Source organism: Dermacentor silvarum, chromosome 11, assembly GCF_013339745.2.
Source record: "Dermacentor silvarum isolate Dsil-2018 chromosome 11, BIME_Dsil_1.4, whole genome shotgun sequence".
In the NCBI taxonomy this organism is placed as follows: Eukaryota; Metazoa; Arthropoda; class Arachnida; order Ixodida; family Ixodidae; genus Dermacentor; species Dermacentor silvarum.
Window position 1 is genome coordinate 111,646,465 of NC_051164.1, and position 20,905 is coordinate 111,667,369.

The window sequence follows — 20,905 nt, forward strand, 5'->3', positions numbered from 1 at the left end:
CTTGCCAGGTTCTATTGAAGATAGCTGTGAAATTTCAGACCAGCATTACTTCTTTAATCAGCGTACTGCAGCTTTTCTTTGCTCACCGAATGGATTCTTAGCAGTGATGGCATCCTTAGTGGTTGCGTACGGAGAGTCGCCCTCCTTGTTCACTGCCTTCACTCGGAAGTGATACTGGTGCTGGTTGGCCAAGCGTTCAGCCTTCACTGTGGTGCCCATAGTTTCGGCAACAGGTGTCCAGATACCAGAGTCCAGGTCCTTCTTCTCGACCACATAGTGCAAAATGTCGCAACCACCGTCATCCTTTGGTGGCTTCCATGACACCTCACAGTTGTCCTTGGTGATGTTGTCAATTTTGATCATCTGTGGTGCCTGTGGTACGTCTGCAGAAGAAAGATTTCAAGATCAAAACAGTCAAAGTGGCTTGTGGGTGCCATACAAGCACACATTATTTGATAGTGCATTTAAAACTAACAAAAACTGGTAAATGCATTCACAAGTAAAAAACATTGCACATTCGAAGCCTCAACAATGCATGAGAAAAAAAATGCAAATTAAGTATGACAAATCAAAATATATTATGACTACCAGCCATTACGCTGCCTTTGTACACCTTGACCGAGTTCTCTATTCTGTCTCCTTTTCACATTCTACAAAAAGCATGTAATTTTTTGAGATAGCTTCTAGCTATAAAATTTGCATGATTCGATAACTGGAAAAAGAAACTAACAACCCAACCATACAGAGCAAAATAATCAAGTACTATACCTCCAAATTTGCTTCAGGTTAAATTACATGTTCAAGTATATGTCGAAGTTAAACATTCTTGCTTTGAACAATTGCACGCGAGCTGAAGAGTAAATTATGCAAGCATCATACTAAAGATAAATGACAAGCAGGTGAAAGAATAGCAAGGTATCATTTGATCTGTAGCAATACACACTTAAGATATAAATGATACTCCAGGAGGTATGTTAACACAGGACAGCTAGCGCAGTGAATGTAATGCTTACCCATAACTGTGACATTGACTTTAGCAGTGTCAGTGCCATTGGGATTAGTTGCAGTCAGGATGAGGATGCCGCTGTCACCACGCTCAGCATTGCGCACCGCCAGCTTGGTCTTGTAAGGTTCGTGCGAGATGGTCCAGCGTTTGTTGTCCTCTATGCTCTTGCCCTCCATGGACCACTTCTTGTTTGGTGGAGGCTCGCCAAGGACGGGCACTTCAAACTCAAAGCTCTTGCCAACCTTTATACGAATGTCGTGCAGAGCAGTGCGATCAATCCTTGGAGCCACTGTCAAAACACAAGACATGATACAACACACGTGTTAGGATGTAATGTTGCTACAACAAAAGAGTGGTTCACAGAGCATTTCTTACATCCTAATCCCATTTACAAAGGGTGCTGCAGTGGAGGACTCTAGACTAACTTTGACTACTGGGCGTTTTTTTTCATTGACATCTTGTCACATCAGTTATTTCCTATTACGTTCTTATCAGAATGTCACTGTTGCATCCAGGAAATGAATCCAGTGCTTAGCACTTAGCAGCAGAAGAGCTAGACGCAATGATCTTCAGTGTGATCCTAAGCATATAAATGAAATTGTGGGCTGCTAACATTTAAGATTTCATATCAGGCCAGGAACAAAGTGTGTGCACTTTCACATGCAGGAGTAAATTAATGCACACAGAGAAATTACTCCTTTTCAAAGGCCTCCTAAACTGAGCAAACAGCATTTCAGAGAACCACATTTTATCAAATTCAGAGAAACAAACAAGACACCCAAATCAACAAAATATTTCCACCTCGCACATCATAAAAACTAAAATGGTGCTAGTTTACTTTTCACAAACTGTGTATGTATACAAGGTGTCTGGAATGCAAGGAATTGCAGTCACGGACCAAGTAAGATGCTATTGAACATTTTAAAATCCGCATGGGCTCCATGTTTACAATGCATCAGACAGAATTCTATAGAGGACACTTGTTAATCAAAAATTGTAGATGTGATGCAGAGTGCTGCTCCTCAAGTCAGACAAAACTTACTGTTTTTGGGACGAGCAACGTGCTGGCCAGTGGACTCGCTGGGAACTCCTGGGCCGCCCTTGTTGACTGCCCTGACACGGAATTCGTAAGGAGTGCCCTCGATGAGATCACCAACCTTTGCGTTAGTCTCATCAGCTGGGACTTCCATGACTGGTGTCCAGTCAGGACTGGGAAAAATATAAATCAGATGTTGTTGGTTTCAATCGCAGTGCTTGACCTTACAATCTTCACCCTAATAAATGGGCTTCCCGTCACATACGCAGTCACATACACTACACATACTAATGCAATTTCTTTGCTGGATGTTCATTGCTTCTAGGTGCAGACAGCAGGTGGTTTACAGCAATCAAAAAATGTCAATATGTACAATGCATAAAAAGTGCACATATAATAAGATGATGTGATAGGCCTCACTTGTATTTGTCCTTCTTCTCAACAATGTAGCCCGTGATCGGTGATCCTCCATCGTTTTCAGGTGGTGTCCACTTAAGCTTCACAAAGTCCTTGTCGTAGTCTTCAATCTCTGGTTTGCCGGGACTACCAGGCTCATCTTAAGAGTAGAAAAAAAAAGAATGCACCAAGGTATAGCTGACAAATGTTCAGAAACATTTTCTATATTGTTCTGAGTGCCATGACCAGAAAAATAGGACCCAAAACGAAATGTGCGGACGATTACCTTGCTTGCCAGTTATGTAACATGATAATATTTCATTTTAAGACTAAACTGCTTTAGGACAATGGAATGACTTAGGCAAACACTGCAACATGGAAACAGGCTAAACAACACAGCATGCAAACAATGATGATTCAGGTTGGTGACAAGAGGTGCTCAGAGGAAAATTTAAACACCAAGAACCTGAGAAAAGAGTGGGTGTGCGATAAGATAAAGTTGAGGAAAGCCAGCCATAAAAAATGGCAACCCCATGTGAGAATGAAACGGCAGATCAAAAGGATGTTAGTGTAAAAGGGTGCAGAGCAAACAATAAATACTGTCCATGACAAACAACATAAGCGAAGAGCAGATGTTCAAACAATGTGAGACACACTGATTTGACCCCATATTGAAACTGCACGAGTATGTGGCACATTGTGTTAGAGAAGTGATACTGCTGGTGTGCACGTGATGTCAGTTTGCAAGATTATGAATGTATGTTTCTGATAAATGACTGCTTTGTAGCTGTCTGCAATATTATTATTAACAGGCATGATTGGAAGGGCATAACAAACATAAGGCCATAAAGACATAACAACAAAGATTGCAGTATTACCGAATGGATTCTTGGCAACGATGGATTTGTCAGCTTCAAGGGGTTCAGACTCGCCCTGGCGGTTGGCAGCCTTTACTCTGAACTTGTATGTCTTGCCAGGCTGCAATCCCTTTACCTGCATGGCATGTGACAATAAGATAAGAAGCCAGCAAAAGCTCTGTATTCGTTGACATGCTACCTACAGGCAAAAGCTACTTCCTATAGTACTGCGATCATCGAATTACACATTGCACTTTTCAAGAAAAGCATACCTGACCATTATGCACTTAATCGCACACAATTTAAGAGATTACAACCATTCTTTAAAGCAGTATTTCAACAGCAAAAATAATTATGAACAGATTGGGGCAAATTAGAAGGTTAGCAGAGCATCTCTGCTCAATTATCTACTTCTGCGCATTTTTTAGCAATCAGCTTTTCCTAATTGCTGCTGTTAGGTGCTGTTGTGGCTAAACAATTAAACTAACTAAACCTCTGTTCATTACCTTTCTTCAGCCTTGTATTAGTTAAGTATACAATCATGATGAAAATCTAATAAACAATGGTTAAAAAAAAAGCTTCTTTAGTAAAGCACACAGTCTGAATTGAATAAATGCAGCGCATTGCTTATTCACTAGTGCAAAAACAACATATTTGGGCTACATCACTCTGCTCTTTTTTTTAAAACTCCATTAATACATAAATTGATGTCTTAGAACCTTAGAAGCTACCATACCAACGAGTTTTTCAATATTGTCTCACTAAAAATCAATTTCTATGTTATGCATAAAATTTTCATTGGCTTGCCATCCATAATACCGGAATGAAACATTGCATTCTGATGTCTAAAGGTGCCTTAAAAATGAAAAACGAGCAACCAACCTTCATCTGAGTCTCGGGCCCAATGGTGTCACCAGCTGGGACCCACAGGCCTGTGTTGGGGTCAAGCTTTTCAACAACATAATGGTCAACAGGCACGCCACCATCATCCACAGGGGGATTCCACTTGAGTGTGCAACCTTCCGCATGGACATCTTCAATTTTGAGGGGTCCTCCAGGAGGTGTGGGCTTGTCTACACAAAATGCGGTCATTGGTGAGCAATTTCCTCAAGTTTTCAGTAAAAACTGTGAAGCAGAGTATCGACATTTTCGCAGTGTAAAAATATGTAAAAAAAAGAAAGCGCTTTCAATATGGTAATATTATTTACGAAAAAAGGCAAAAATCCCCATGGCATAAGCGTAGCAACTGATCACCAGTATAATGCCAAATACTGAACTGAACTTCCATATAACCCTTGTTGATGTAATCTTGCTTCAAATGGCACTAGTAATTTTGCAATCTACCGCATAAAACAAAAGCCTAACCGTGCATTTCCTTAGACTTTACACTGATTATGCGTTTTCTGAGGCTGGTGTACTGACTCACCAAGGACAATGACTTCAACGTCAGCAACGTCCTTCCCATGCTCATTGACAGCTGTGATGGTGTAAGTGCCACTGTCAGCACGCTGCGCATGCCGCACATTGAGCTTGGTGTTGTAAGGAACATTGGTCAGCTTGACATGATCCGTGGGGACCACCTTCTTGCCCTTCAGGGTCCAGGTGACCTCCGGCGGTGGCTCACCAATGACGTTCACGTCAAAGTTGAAGTTCTGCCCAGCCTTAATGCGCACCTTGTCCAAGTTTGTACGGTCAATTTTGGGCGCCACTGGAACAGCAATGAAAGAAAGAATCAGACTGTCAGCAATCCTGAATCGAGTGGAATAATGTGCACTACAATACAACTGATGGAGCCTATTAAGTGTTAAATTCATTTAACATTTCACGATTGAAGCAGTGCTTTTACTGCTCTGTTTATCAACTAGCAGTATTAACCACCAGGGATGCTTCACAATTGGCTAGTGCCTGTGTCATGTTGTAATTCTGAGTCACACCACAACAAAGCAAACCGTGAAAAGTGTGACACCTGTCATTTAGATGGCTGCAAAGTTTCTCCGAAATACGAAAGTTAAGCAGACTGCAAAAGCCTAATTTTGTGAATTCGCAGCGGAGTATTGTACCCTGCCGTTTTCCCCATCTTTCATAGAGGAAGAAAGGCCTCAAGGTTGCCACACCTAAGCAGAGAAGCATGAGGCAAAAGCATACCAGAGAAACTCCACAAGTGTTCGAATATGGATGTCTAGATGATTTCACATAAGGAAAAGCACCAGAGGAGGTGCAGAAGGGGGAGAATTGACACATGGTGTCTGCTGGCATAATAACTGCAGTGACTCGGCAATTACACTTTCAAGAGACCAGATGACACTAGCATTTTATGAGCGCTTACCCTGCTGGAGTGTTTGTGACATTATCTGGCCCTTGCTCGAAAGCATAGCTCCTTCCACCACTGTCTCTTTCTCCACAGCAAAAGCAATCTTTAAGAGTCTGGCAACTCGTCCCAAGTGAACTTACACTTGCGTGGCTTGGTGATGATGGGCAGCGTAGCATCACTGGGCTCGCCCGGTCCAGCTTTGTTGACGGCGATCACGCGGAACTCGTACGGCTGGTTGGCTGCCAGGTCTCCCACCGTGGCCTTTGTCTGAGTAGCAGGCACTTCGGCTGCCTTCTCCCAGTTGCCCCACTTGTCCTTCTTTTCAATTATGTACTTCTCCACTGGAGCACCGCCGTCATTCTCGGGTGGAGTCCACTTGAGGTCCACATGGTCCTTGTCCCAGTCTGTGGCTTCAACGTTGCCTGGCTTGCCGGGCTCATCTGGCGATTGTGAACAAATGCAAGCGTAACATCACCGTAGAGCACACAACTAATCAGACAAGCCCATGCTTCTCATAAAAGCACATTCCTTCAAGAAGCAATACTTTATAAAGGATGGATCCCTACAATACATCAAGAGCGCTGAGGATTCATCATGCGATCACAGTAGTGATGCAAATGCAGTAAATACAAAGCAATGGTGAGATGTGTTAAACATTGGTGAAAGTTAACATAACTGATAAGAGTGTAGTATTAATATATACCATTTAAAATTTTATGCAGAATGTTAAAATAATTAAGCAGATGAATGTTTCATACCTATCTTTTGAAAGAAATCGAGCTATGAGCAATGTAGCCTCTCTCTGCCTAAACATAGGCATGCAAAGTAAGGGAAAAAAGAAAAACATACTTTTTGGTACATTTTTCTTTTGTTAAAGCTAAAAGCTAAGACATGAAAAATTGAAAAAGAAGCAAAAAAAAGTAGAAATTTAAATGATCCCCAAAACAATTATTTCAGTTTTTCATACAATGAAGAGCACAATCTTGAAAGATGTACTTTGTTCAAACATTGCAGGCATCTTATGAGTGACATGATGTGCTCTAAGAGAAGAACATACAACTTGCAGTATCCTTGATTTGGCTTTGCATTGCATTGCTTTTGCATTGCTTTTGCATTGAACAACAGACTTTGTGATTGCACTTGGTTATACACCCTGTTTGGTAAGACATTCTCACTTACCGAATGGATTCTTGGCAACAATAGTTCCATCCATCTCAAGAGGCTCACTTTCTCCTTCTTTGTTTAAGGCCTTGACCCTGAACTTGTATTCCTTTCCTGGAGTCAGGCCAGTCACATCCATTCCTGCATTGAATCACAGCGCCACTGTGATCACACAATCAAAAATGGATGATATCTCTGTATGCTAAGCAAATGTTGATGTATGGAGCTATTAAGCTACGTGCAATTGACACCAGAATTGAAAACACATCAAGACTCTCTTTTGAAGAGAAATATTTACTCATACCAGAGAAAAAATAAAGAAAATAAGGGAGATTACCGGTATTCCTCAAATAGTAAAGAGGAAAAAAAGCAGTAATGGGAAATGGTTAAGTAGGAACAATCCCTAACTTAAGCTAACCAGTGGAAAACAGTGTAACCCTTGCAGGCACACATCCACTGATGACAGATAGAAGTGGGATCGCTGCATAATAATGCCAATTATGAAAACGATGGGTGTCTGCTTAAACATGCCTAAACAAGAAATGCAATAGTGAGAGGTATGGCAATTAAAAAAAAATGCTACCACTTTTCTAGGTCACACATAGTGGCCATAACTGTTACGCAGCCTGAATCATGCCATTCATTATCAGATGTCTATGAATTGCAGAGACAATATGATTGGCTACTGACAATATTCAATCAAATCTTATTTTTGGCCACCTGTACATCAGCTTATTTCCACTGAGATCATGCACAAGTCAGAAATACGAGATAGAGCAATGAAGCAGAGACAAATCAGCAAGTGTAAACACGCACAAAAAGAGAAGGAAAAGAGTAGGAATGATCCTATGTGGTGTTTTTTTTTTGTGTGTGCTAATTTGTATCCTTGGCAAAACCTGCCAGAACTGCAGTCTTATAACAGTGCCTAGACAAGAAAATAAGAACCTGCAGTTATGAAAAATTCTAAACAAGATGCACTGCCATAACTTACCAGGCTCTTTAGTCTTGCCAACAGGAACCCAGACACCAGTTTCAGGGTCCATTTTTTCCACAAGGTATCCATCAAGTGGCATGCCTCCAGTGTCTTTGGGTCGTTTCCATTTGAGCTTGCAACCTTCCTTGTGGACGTCAGAGACCTCCAGAGGACCTTCAGGATTCCCTGGGACATCTGCAGTGGATGCACAGCATGTTCTTAACAGGACCATTCAATTCAAATGGCCAAAAATTGTGGCTGAAATTCCTCCTTTTACATAAGGTAGATCTTAGTTTTTAAGTAAACCAGTTTTAATTTATATTTATAAGGCCTTGTACGAACAAGCGTCTTTATTGTGACTTGAAAAAGCAACCCACTTAGTTGAGTGAACCCTTATTCTGTTTAAACTCGATAAAAATTGCCAGTGAAGGATTAGCCTTATTCGCTTTGTCCCTGGAGGTTTGTCTAATGGTGTGTTAGCCTCCAATTAAAGTGCTTACCCAGAACATTGACAGTGACTGTGGCTGCATCTTTGCCAGAGCTGTTTGTGGCAGTGATGGTGTACTTTCCAGAGTCACCGCGTTCAGCTCTCCGCACGGCCAACTTGGTGTTGTAGTCTTCTGTTTCAATGTTGCGATGAGAAGTGGATTTGATGGTCTCATCATCTAGAGACCAGACGATGGTTGGAGGAGGCTCGCCCTGAACGTTAACATCAAACTTGATTGCCTGTCCGGCCTTGATGGTCAAGTCATGGAGGTTTCTACGGTCAATGCGTGGTGCCACTGAAATGAGGCAGAAGAGCTTGGATTAAGTGAAGTGGTCCAGAGCTAAAAATTCTCATAATTATTTTAGATATTTGTAAAACAAATATGATGTTAAAAAAAAAAGCACAACCGAAAGGATCAATATGAGGACAGTACAAAGTGAGAACAAGTTTGCCAAATGAATTGGCATGCCAGCTCGACCTAAGGAGGCAGATCAGTTCTGGGGAAGCCCACGAGGTGGAGTAAGCCTCATGAAAGAGAAATATTGTCATATCTGCCAAGAGGTAGCACAGAGCTACCCTTTGATAAATTACAATACTTCCATATTTGAAATGACTTTGAGTCAGCCATATACGAAGCATCATTTGCTTCTACTTGAAGTGGTTGTGCTGTATGAACAAGCACTGTCATATCACATCCAGGTCATATAAATATTTGTCAATATCAGTGAAACAATCTGTTGATCTAAGGACAACTGCCAACATGACAGCATAGAAGAACCCTTGTAAACAGGTAAAAGAAATGATGAGAGCAAGGAGAGAGTGGGTTCTAGAGATATTATGAAAGCCAGAAAGCACATGCTACAACAAGGAATGAAGGCTTTACCAAGACCATGCAATGACTCGTGAACCCTAGAAATTTTTTTTTCATGGGCCTTAAATTAAAACACATTTCCTAACTTTAAACCACAGTCTTTATACAAAGAGCTACTATCATAAATTGTGCAAGTAATCAATAGTGAGAGAAGGGATCTTACAGAATCTTGGCTTAGCCACAACAGGCTTGGAGGCTTCGCTGGGCTCTCCAGGACCGGCCTTGTTGACGGCAATGACGCGGAACTCATACTCCTTTCCTTCATCCAAGAAAGGAGCGGTTCCCTTGCACTGGTCACCGGGCACCTCGGCTGCCTTCTCCCAACGGGGGCTGCCCTTTTCTTTCTTCTCGATCAGATAGTGTGAGATGGGAGCACCTCCGTCTTTGTCTGGTGGCGTCCACTTGAGGTCCACGTGGTCCTTATTCCAGTCCGTGGCCTCCGGCTTTCCAGGAGCCGACGGGGCATCTATTCAAGTGAAGGAAATATGCAGTGGCATTGAACTTCACAAAGACATAACGGCAGTAGCATTATACAAGTAGGTTAAGCACTAACTGCAAGTTTGCCAATGAACAAAATATGATAATGTGGTTTCGTACACTCTACAGTCCATGTTGGGTTGCTGGGAACCTTTTCAGTTATGGCTGGTTTAAGTGAGAGGCGCCATGGTGAGCATTCTGCTTGCATGTATTGTTTTTGTCACATTTAACTCAAAACATGCCTTTTAAGCACCTCTTTGCTTCTTCTGCGAAGGGTGATGTTTGGTTGAGGTGTCTTGAATGTGCTAGTTTAATGTGTCTTTCTTCCAAAGCTTTCAATGTTTCCTCCATAGGGCCCATGTTTATTAAATTTAAGTTACTATAGGTGTGTTTTCATTATTTGGCGTAAGTCTGATGGTGGCTGCACATCACTCTGCTTACCAGGCCATCCTGTTTTATCAAATGTCAAGCATAATGCTGCCATGTACATTACTAAAATGAACATGCCCTGCCTTCTACAAATGAAAAGTACTGCTAGAGTACATTCACAGTAACTGCAGCTTCATCTTCACATGAAAATTCCAGCAGTCAAGTGCAGGCGATAAGATTTAAGAAGCCTAAGAATGTTGCTTCTTAGACTTTATTACCAAATGGGTCCTTGGCCGTGATGGGAATGTCAGTCTCCAGAGGCTCCGACTCCCCTTCTTTGTTGACAGCCTTGACACGGAACTTGTAGTCTTTGCCAGGAGTGAGCCCCGTGACTTGGAACTCAGGGCAAGTGGCTTGCACCAATAGGGACCCATGCACCCGTATCCGGGTCTTGTTTCTCCACCACGTACTTGGTGATAGGCTCACCACCATCATCCTTGGGCTTATTCCAGGCCAGTTTGCAGCCGTTCTTGGTAACATCCGACACCTCCAAAGGACCCTCGGGTTTCGAGGGCTTGGCTACACAAAGATATTTTTCATGTCAGGTGTGAAAACTCAAAGCAGACGTGCATTTTGCAAGCGGTCACTTTACAGTGCCTTAATGTTTCACAGAAAATATACTGCAGTAATGCATGCAGTTCATTAACAACGGCTTTATCTCTCTCTCATCTCTATCTCTAGAACCAAGGCCCATTTAGTTTATGTGTCGTGAAACTGCTTTAATATAAACCCACCCTTAACAGCAATCTTTGGACAATAGCAAACGTGTGTACTTTGTACTAGTGAGCAACAGACATACGTCATGCAGCCATTCTGCTGCGATGTTGACTGAATAATTTACAAACAGGTGGCATGACAATTGATAGCCCTTGAAATATGAAGTGAGCAGACTATGGGGAGTTCTGTGACAGCTATGATATGAGAGCTCCTCACAGGAGTCTGTACAAATGGCCTCTCTATACTTTATCTTTTCAACTCAGCCTCTCTCATCTCAATAACGACAACAGAAAGGAGAGGAAATATTAAGTTTTGTATACTGAGTGGGTCATGCGATTGCTTCAATGCAAATATATAATTTAAAATGGTCCACCAAAACAACACATTCAACATCTCTAGAAGCTGTACCATAGCAGTAAGTGATAATCAACACACTACAGTGATGAGTGAGACTGTGACGTGCAGGACTGCATTTTTGCCATTATGCATTGGGACAAAGAAACAAGGAGAGAACTTTTGTACCTAGCAACTGTGCCAGTGATTCTAAAATTGACAGAAAAGGGTAACTCACAAATGACGTTCACTTCCACCTCAGCCTCGTCTGTTCCGTACTGGTTGGAGGCAATGATCTTGTAGACACCATTGTCCTTCCTTTCAGCACGGTCGCAGGTAAGTTTTGTGTTGTAGGGAACATTTGTTATGTTCAATGTGGGACGCTCAGCCACAGGCTTTGTTCCAAGCATCCAGCTGATGCTTGGGGGTGGTTCACCCTGAACCTTAACAGTCAAACTCAAAGTCTTGTCCAACTTTGATGGTGATAGGCTTCAGGCTGCGGCGGTCAATCTTGGGAGCCACTGTACAAAATACAAATACCAGGCGTTAATGAAGTAGAATCTGATATATGCATTAATATATGTATAATTAAAGGTAGCAAGAACACATGATGGACAACAAAAGTAAAGCAGTTATAGTATCTTCCAAATTTCAAATTAACATTTCATGGCAGCTACACTTTGACATTTAAATGACCCGCATACATTTATGCACAAACTAGCAGTGATGTAGCAGGCAAACGGTATAAAATTGTGGCAAGTCACAGCATCGAGCTTATCCGCTACATGAATCACAGCTGTGCTCTTCAGATTGGCAAGAGTTCAAAGGAATGGATTAGAATGTAATAATTAATTATATCTTAGATCACAAGCGCATCACGTGTTAAAATTGCACAAAAATCAGCACGTAGATATATGTGCTACTGCTGAGTTTTCAACACAGATGCCACCTATCACTGAAATGGTTCAAGTGTACATAACTGGATAGGTGAATTGAAGGAAAACAAAATTTATTCACTCAATAATAGAGGTTTCTTAGAAAGAAAGCTTTGCGGTTGACAAAAAATTTCGTCCAAGTCCCTGGTTTGAACCCTGGACCAACGTCTTCCCAAGGTGGCTGCTCTACTACTGAGCTAACCAGAACACTAACCAGCAGATTGCAGAGCGCAGCCTAATGGTTAGCTCAGCTGGCAGAGCAATCACCACGGAAAGGTGCTGGCTCCAGGTTCAATCCCTGGACCAGGACGAATGTTTCGTCCTCATGTGAAACTTGCTTTCTGGGTTTCCTTTGTAGCTTTGCACTGCTTTCGGGTAGATGACAATTTTTCCCTTTCATAAAACTTTCTACACCTCATGGATTTCCGCAGAACTGATTTTCCATAACTGGACTGGATAGCTGAAAATTTGCAACGCAACAAATGGTACGAAAGTGACTCACATTTTCTGGGTTTGGCAATCATAGGTTTGGTGGTCTCTGATGGCTCTCCAGGACCAGCAGCATTTACAGCTCGAACACGGAACTCGTAAGTTTCACCGGGGATGAGGTCAGGTACACGAGCCTCACAGGATTTGCCGTCCACTACGGCAGCTTTGGTCCAGACGGGGCTGTCCTTCTCCTTCTTTTCTACAATGTACTTTTCAATGGGAGCACCGCCATCCTTGATAGGTGGCTGCCACTTGAGGTCCATGTGATCTTTGTCCCAGTCAGTAACTTCAGCTCCCGTTGGTTTACCAGGGGCATCTGTAAGTGAAGTGAACACAATCAACTGCTATACTTAACCAGGACATCGTAAAAAAATCCTCACTTGCAAGATATTTCTTTATACAGCACGCCCAGTAATGGTATCAAGTAATATTCCCCTTAAAACGCAAAAAAAATACAGTGGAACCTCATTGATACGATTCTGCGTTATACGTTTTTCGAGATGATATATATTTTTTTTCATTTCCCAGCCAATGCCCCATAGGAGCAATGTATTTTCATGCGGTTGATACGATCGCGTTTTCGCCTGAAATTGGATGATACAACTGCAAACTGGTATTTCCAAAACTCGTAGCTTTATATTCAAGTGTACTAGATTAAATTACATTCCAACGACCCACGAGCAATGTGTTAAGGGCATGGCGACACTAGCGGTAAAATGCACGCTACACGCCGTGGGAGGGATCGGTCCTGAGCCTATTTAAATTGCTGTGCGCGCCCCGGCGGCAAACGAGCCGCGAGCGAAGCAGACCAATGAAAGCTGCCCCCTTCAGTGATGTACGCACGGGCACAGCCGGTCTGGAGGCGCGCGCTCGCAGATCTTCAGGGAGCGCGCGCCACCAGACCGGCCATGGCGCGGGAAAGGACCTGCCCGACCGCTATTTTCACACTCGTAGTATCGTCTGCTCGCGTTAGCTTTCGCTCGCAGCTTATTTTGGTTGGCTTTTCAGGTGAGATCTTCATGCGGTCACGTGGCTGAACAAAGCGCCTGCCCTTGTCCGCCAGTCGTATCGCTCGTTGTGTCACGCTGCTCTACAGTGGTCCTTTGTTTCGGAATTCATGGCCTCGTGGTGCTGTGACCTCCGTAGCAATGTCAAGGAACTTGTTCTTTTAAAAGAACTTGTTTACGGACTTAAAAAATGAAAAGAAAAAGAAAGTTCAGCGAAAACTGACGAGCTGTTTTAAAGTTGCTCGATAAAAGTGTGTTGACTGCGATTCGTGTGGTGTCGTGATGCTGCTCCGCATAACACGCGTGTTATGCGAAGCAGTATCACTCAATGCCACAGGAAGCTTTGCTAGCAAGTTTGTCATCAACTAAGCCTGTTTTATTACGTTTTGGGGCTTGCTTTGGATGATACGATTTTTGGATTATACGTGTCATTTCCTGGTTCCCGCGAAGATCGTATCAACGAGGTTCCGCTGTATTAGCTCATGCATTTTTGCTACTAATATTGTCCCTTGAAAGCAGTTGACTAACGTTGCATGTTGGGCTTGTTGGTATAACATGATGGAGGCAAAAGGCGTAGCGCATCAGAAACAGGACACAAGAGGAAGAACACAGACAACACACACGTTTGGCGCTAACTTTCAACAGCAAGTTTTTATTGCGGGATCACTAGCATACACATATACCCCTCTCTCGCCTGCAATAGAACACACGTGCTCCGAGCAAACTGACAGCACACCTCGACCCGCAATAAAAACTTGTTGAAAGTTAGCGCCAAACGGGTGTGTTGTCTGTGTTCTTCCTCTTGTGTCCTGTTTATGATGCGCTATGTCTTTTGCCTCCATCTTGAGATGCAGCCATCAAAAGTGATACAAGACCTTTTTCAAATTTCGTGAGCTCTGCATATAGCAACAACTAGAGGTAAATAAAGTGCTGAAGGGTAATAAGAACACAATAAGTATGATTATGCTAGCTTTACCTCTGCTAAGCTACAGAAAATTTTTGGCAGCATAATTGAAGTGGAGGAATAAGTTGCAAGCAAAGCATCAAATTATGGTAGCATATCTATAAACATGCTTTGCCCTGCTATTGCAGAAATTGTTTTTAAAGCTGTCATAAACTAAGCTTTTGTTACACTGTACAATCTGCAACCAACTGCCGACAATAAATGTCAAGCCCACATTACACTGCATCACTGATGTGAAGACAATGCTCCAGTTAAGCACTCTCACCGTCAATCAACCCATCACATTAGTTTACTATTCTCACCAAAGTTAAGGTATTTTAAGCCAAGAACAAAACTAGCAGTCTTGAGATGAATGCCAGTCACCTTTGAACATAAATTTTCACACATTCAGGCTTATGGCATTCCAAAATATTTGCAACATTACTGTCATATTAGACTGAATCCAGCCTATCAATCTACTTGAAGTCACTATGTTGCAGGGCTAATCAAAATGAAGGAAGTGCAGAGAATGTAGTACTACTATATACGTTGCATTTCTGTCATTTCATAAAATATTGTGTAACCACAGCTTTTCAGCTATAGTCATCCTGTACTACACATGTCATTGTTCTGCATGCAAATGTGCCTTGATCTGTCCTGCTGTTCCTGAATTCTTACAGCGTGTTACGTTTTCCCTCAAGCTCCACTAACTTCACTTGAACAAATGAATGAACCAGCAAATGAACATTACCATAGGGGTTCTTGGCAATGGTGCCCTTCTCCGTCTCAAGTGGCTCTGACTCTCCCTCAGGATTGACAGCACGCACCCGGAATTTGTACTCCTTGCCTGGCTCCAAATTGTTGACTTCCATCTCGGGCTTTGTGGGCCGACCAATGGGCACCCAACGTCCAGTCTCTGTGTCCATTTTCTCCACCACATAGCCATCCAGTGGCTGCCCACCGTCATCCTTTGGCGGGTTCCACTTAAGCTTGCAGCCCTCGGCATGTACGTCTGTCACTTCCAAAGGTCCCTCGGGAGCTGTGGGTTTGTCTGCAAAGGAAAGGTCACTTTGGCTTAGCAGTTATGTGGGTGAGTGAGCAGTGTGCTGAGTGCTTGTTTTAGAAGCTGCTGGTACTTGAAACCCATAAATGGTACTTGCAACCTGTCACAACAACTGTCCGTGATTGCTCACTCTCACTATGTCTTCCTTCTTACTTGTGACAATAAGCTACCTAACACCAGTCTATTCTCCTATAATAGTGTGCAGCTCCATAGGTTGCAGAGAAACCATCCATCAGAGTTGGCTTCTCTGCAATAAAAACATTGTAAAAAGAAACACGCTTCAATAAATCCCTTTGCTTTGCAGGCAAATGGACTTATTAGCTCATTAGCAAAGGGACTCATTACTCAAAATCAAGCTTTATCTTCCAGAGAAGCCATACAAAAAGACTCCTAGCTTTTCTTATGAACAACCTTAAGGTACATCCTCAGCTTTATTATTCACACAATACTGTGACCTCAACTTCATGATTTGCATATTGTTTGTGTAGCTAGGGTGACCAGAATTACCTAGGACTGTGACCTTGACTGTAGCCTCGTCCTTTCCAGAGTTGTTTTCAGCCACCAGCTTGTACTCCCCAGTGTCCTTGCGCTCTGCATTGTGAATGGTGAACTTTGTACGGTAAGGCTCCTTGTCAATCGAGTATGGGCCTCCGTCCTTCAGTTCAGTCTTCTCCAGGAACCAAGTAGTCTTTGGTGGCGGCTCGCCAATAACCTTGACGTCGAACTTGACACCCTGACCGGCATGGATGGTCACATCCTTGAGTGTGGAACGGTCAATCTTGGGAGCCACTGTGGAGTCAAATAAACACAGAATGTGAACAACCACATCACATGCAAAGTGAAGTGCAGGTGCCACACTGACATGCTATATGCAAACAAAAAATAAACAAGAATTCATCACTGTGTTTCTGCATTTACTGGTGCATGAGTGACATCAGCATTACACAGGCTTAGAAGTGGGTTGTTGGAATTTAATCTTAAAAAGCTTCCTAGCAGCAGTGTCATGTTGTATATGTGAAATACATTGATACATTCTTGATAAAATGATTTAGACAACCCCATAATACAGTGACACATTGTTGACAAATAGATTTACAATGTCCCTTATTGTTCTTAAAAGGAGTCAACTGCATCCCCGAGCATTTATTTGTAATATGTATCCTCGTTGACTATTTTTCCATTTGAATTTCAATTTCTGCTGGTGGTAGACCTCACAATGAACAACACCTTCATGTAGAACAAAAGTGAATGGTCACGAGTGCGCAAATTCAAAGAAAGCATTTTTCTAGAGCAACAGAGATTAGCTCGAGAAAGCTAACTCTTGCACTTCCTTTATATTTTGTGCTAAGATTACAAGCTATTTTCCAAATGCGCACCAAATGCATGTTCACCACATGCACAGTGCTGCTACTATATATGGTGTGACAAGTGTCAGGTTTTGGATAATTAAAACGCAGCAGCACCAAAATGTAAATGACGCCCCTAAGCGAAAGGCGCATGCACTTAGGGAGGGTGCAACACTTGCAATATTAATCTTTTAGGTCCATATGTCTAGGGTGAATTTGAAGCCAGTAACTTATTAACGCAATGTTTTCATCCCCCTGTTCTGACACCAAACTGTGATATGCCAGACATACTTTTTTATTACCTGAATCGATTTGGTTTTTTGCTAGGATGCACATAACTTCATCAGTTCTTTTCTATGTGGTAGGACACAGAGCTTTAATCACTTTCACTTAACGAAAGACTAAACCATTTGTTTCAACAACTCCATCTACAGCTGTAGTGGGACACGTTGACTCACAGAAGCGTGGCTTAGCGATGACCATATCACTTGCATCACTGGGAGCACCAGGGCCAGCCTTGTTCACAGCCCGGACCCGAAACTGGTACTCCATGCCCTCAATGAGGTCAGGCACTCTGGCTTCACATTTGTCGCCGATAATTTCGGCAGCCTTCTGCCACTTTGTGCTGAACTTGTCCTTCTTCTCCACAATGTAGCTTGTGACTGGCGCACCACCATCGTTCGAGGGAGGCTGCCAGCTGAGGTCGACATGGTGCTTGTCCCAGTCCTTGGCTGTTGGCTTGCCCGGTTTGCCTGGCTCGTCTGCAAGGGGAAGAAGTGTATGTAGCCAGTGTAAACATTTTTCTACAATAAATGCAAATACAAACTAGCTTGTTTGCATTCTCATAAAATGTAGAAGGCAAGAATAAAGAACAGTTGCCATGTGGCAGCTTGATGAAGCTTGCCATCGGCCACACGAGCAGCGGGATGGCCAGAAATACCATTTTGTGGAATAAAACTGGTGAACTGGTGAACTAGTAAAAAAATAAATAAAAAAATAGAAATGTACCCATTAACAGTTCACAAATCAACACCTATTTTTATGCACACAGACGAAAAGGCATTAGTTGTCTGTGAAGTGCTCAAAGTCAATATTTTTCATCATGAAGATAGGATACCATTCTTGTGTTTGTAAATTTACCATTTGATCGCTGTAATTTATTCTGGTACTAAATAAGGTGCTCTACGTTTGGTGCTGCAAGTCAAAGACGTGCTCATTTAAAATTGAGTGTACTAGTTTTTTTCAAAAGCAAGTGGTCAAAATTTTCTCACTGTTCCGGCTAAAATGAGGCAATAGAAATTTCGCATATCAATTTCTGTGGTCGTTGGTGCAAGGCTAATGTAATACATATTAGGGCTAAATATCACAAACTACAAGACAACCGTGAACTGCTTTATTAAATCAATAAAAAAGCATTAATGGTCACCCATGAGAAAAAAAAGTGGCTTCTTCATTGAATTAAAAAATTCATAAACATAAATCAAAGCATTGCCATACACAGAAATAAGTATTGTTTACTCAAAGCACCAATAGGATTGATGGTGCAAATTTCACACAGCAGTAGGCATCATTTGATAAAACCAAGAGGCTAGCATGGCAGGTAGTGAGAATTGAATACTGGTGCTGCTACAAAACTATGACGTCATATACCAGGTGAGGGCAAATTTAAGTGGCTTTTACTTCTTTGGTACACCCTCTAAGCCAAAGCATTACAGAGGAGAGTGATTTGATGATAACACTGTCAGACAACAAACTTGCACTCTCATTAACACATAAGTTTAGGTGCATTCCACTCACCGTAAGGGTTCTTGGCAATAATTCCCTGTTCCGTTTCGAGTGGTTCCGATTCACCCTCTGCATTGACAGCTCGTACACGGAACTTGTACTCCTTGCCTGGAATCAGGCCCTTGACTTCAGCCTCTGGTTCCTTGGTGGTCATGACAGGCACCCAGCGACCGGTGTCCGTGTCCATTTTTTCCACCACATACTGCTGCACAGGCTCGCCACCATCGTCTTCAGGCTTGTCCCATTTGAGCTTGCAGCCTTCGGCTGTTATGTCTGACACCTCCAGTGGGCCCTTGGGCTTGGATGGCTTGCCTGTATGAGCAACAAAACAAATGGAGCGTCAGTGTATACAGTGCTCACAGCAATGGGAAAAGGCACGATTTACTAGACACTGTTGGTAGCTACTGCTATGAGAGACTGTCCCACTCTTTCACTGCCATACAATACATTGCGCAATGCAAATGTGACTAAAGAGGCCATGTGGTAAGCATCAAAGAGAGATGTGAAATGACGTCTTATGCAAAGGTGCACATGTATCCTGCTTTTTTTAACAACCAGTGCCAATGTGAAATCGTGTGGGATGCCTGCAGGTGTGTAGAGAGTGTGTGTGATGGCCCCTCACCCCGCTACTTGCCACCTGTGGCTCGGTCACAAGGAAAGAAAGATTAAACTAATTTTCTTCAACAAGAGGAAGAAACCGCATCTTAAGGTTCCCCCTAAGGCCTCAACAAGCGGGATAGACTGCTCTCTGAGGCTAACGTGATGTGATAAGGGTGGCATAGAAAGAGATCGTCTCTCCTTGGTTTGAATCAGTCTTATAGATTGCCTTACTGTCACACGAGAGCACACGACACGACTTTACAATGAGGGACAAGCATAACGTCCTTTTTATTATTTACAGGGAATCACTCTCCTGTTTTACTAGTCCCAGTACAATTAAGCGCACTGAATGCATGCCACTGTTTGCCCTGTCAAAAAAAAAGCAATTGACTCCAATTGGGAAATTTCCAATTGGTACCAATGGGAAAATTTTCAATCATAAATTAGTATATAATTGGACCAATTAGACCAGCTGGAACGTGACCAATTGGTTTTTGTTGGAAGAAGAAGTAGTTTAATGATTGGAAAATGTAGAGAGGTCGGCCGGAAAATGGAGCATCTGGCCTGCTACTCTACGTAAGGGAAGGGGAAGAGGGGAAGAAAGAGGGTCACAATGGGGGATGATAATGGGAGGAACTAGGTGAAAGGACACATTGCATAAATGTTATCACAAGCGTGAGTCCAGGCCCATGTCATTGGTTTTTGTTGGAGTGACCAATTGTACCCAATTGGTACCAATTGGTTTGAAACCAATTGGCTGGAATGACCAATTGCACCAATGGGCAATACCAATACACATATATATCCCACAAAGCAAACCTAAATAGGATTCCAGCTGTCAAAAACAAGTTTAATTGACCTTAGTACTGCATGCATATATAGCTATAACTCAAGTTACTTTGAATGGGTTCATACACTGGAAATATGATTTTCCACTTGGTTATGTTCGACTAGTTTATTCCTATTGGTAGTCCAATTAGACTTAGTAGTTGGGAAAGTAAGGTGGACCTCGCTGGTTCAAATTGGCAAGTCCAATTGGACTCAATTGGTTGCATCCCTGACTCAATCGTAACCAATTGGAGGTAATGATTTCCCACTTGGTTGGAACCAAGTCCAGTTGGACTCAATTGGTTACACTTTGACTCAGTCGTAACCGGTTGGAACTAGGGATTTTCCAATAGGTTTCAATTGGGTCCAGTTGATTCCTATTGGAAAAGCCAATTTGGAGTCAATTGTGTTTTTTTGACTGGGTGTTTTATTCCCTCTAAACATGCTATGATTGCAAGTTGTTGCAGCTCATTTTGGGAAGGTGTGATGGAACGACTGTGTGAGACTTGAAAAGAAGCCTGCCTTTTGGGCTAGAAATAAGCACTACAGCCTCAAAACAACAGCAAAACGGTGCTTCAGATGCTTTACACGACTCTCAGCTATAATACTATCCTCCATAACCTTGCCTTCTTCTGTTAGCATTAAGTATTTCTGCTGTTACAAAACAGTAACTATTCTTGAATGCGGATGATTTATTTGCTAACTAAATCATGTAAAAAAACATCAGGTTGGCTAAAATAGCTCAGTGGCTATTTTGTACAGCAGCATGTATTGCATGTCACCAGTTTTAGCATGAGTTAGTTGAACTTGGTTATAATGAAGCCACTTTTCACATGAAAACACCTCTGTTATATC

General features: G+C 42.4%; 1 protein-coding gene across 1 annotated transcript in view; it reads right to left on the reverse strand.

The window, feature by feature from the left end:
* LOC119434029 (twitchin-like) overlaps positions 1–20,905 on the reverse strand; it is a 225,374-nt gene that overhangs the window by 55,146 nt on the left and 149,323 nt on the right. Inside the window, 21 exon segments of the mRNA XM_049659376.1 lie at positions 87–383; positions 1,014–1,295; positions 2,049–2,215; positions 2,463–2,598; positions 3,317–3,431; positions 4,178–4,368; positions 4,722–5,003; positions 5,747–6,046; positions 6,786–6,908; positions 7,759–7,935; positions 8,241–8,522; positions 9,262–9,564; positions 10,223–10,352; positions 10,354–10,523; positions 11,293–11,503; positions 11,505–11,575; positions 12,492–12,794; positions 15,180–15,479; positions 15,999–16,280; positions 17,296–17,598; positions 18,635–18,934. Coding sequence (XP_049515333.1) covers positions 87–383; positions 1,014–1,295; positions 2,049–2,215; positions 2,463–2,598; positions 3,317–3,431; positions 4,178–4,368; positions 4,722–5,003; positions 5,747–6,046; positions 6,786–6,908; positions 7,759–7,935; positions 8,241–8,522; positions 9,262–9,564; positions 10,223–10,352; positions 10,354–10,523; positions 11,293–11,503; positions 11,505–11,575; positions 12,492–12,794; positions 15,180–15,479; positions 15,999–16,280; positions 17,296–17,598; positions 18,635–18,934 — 4,725 coding nt within the window.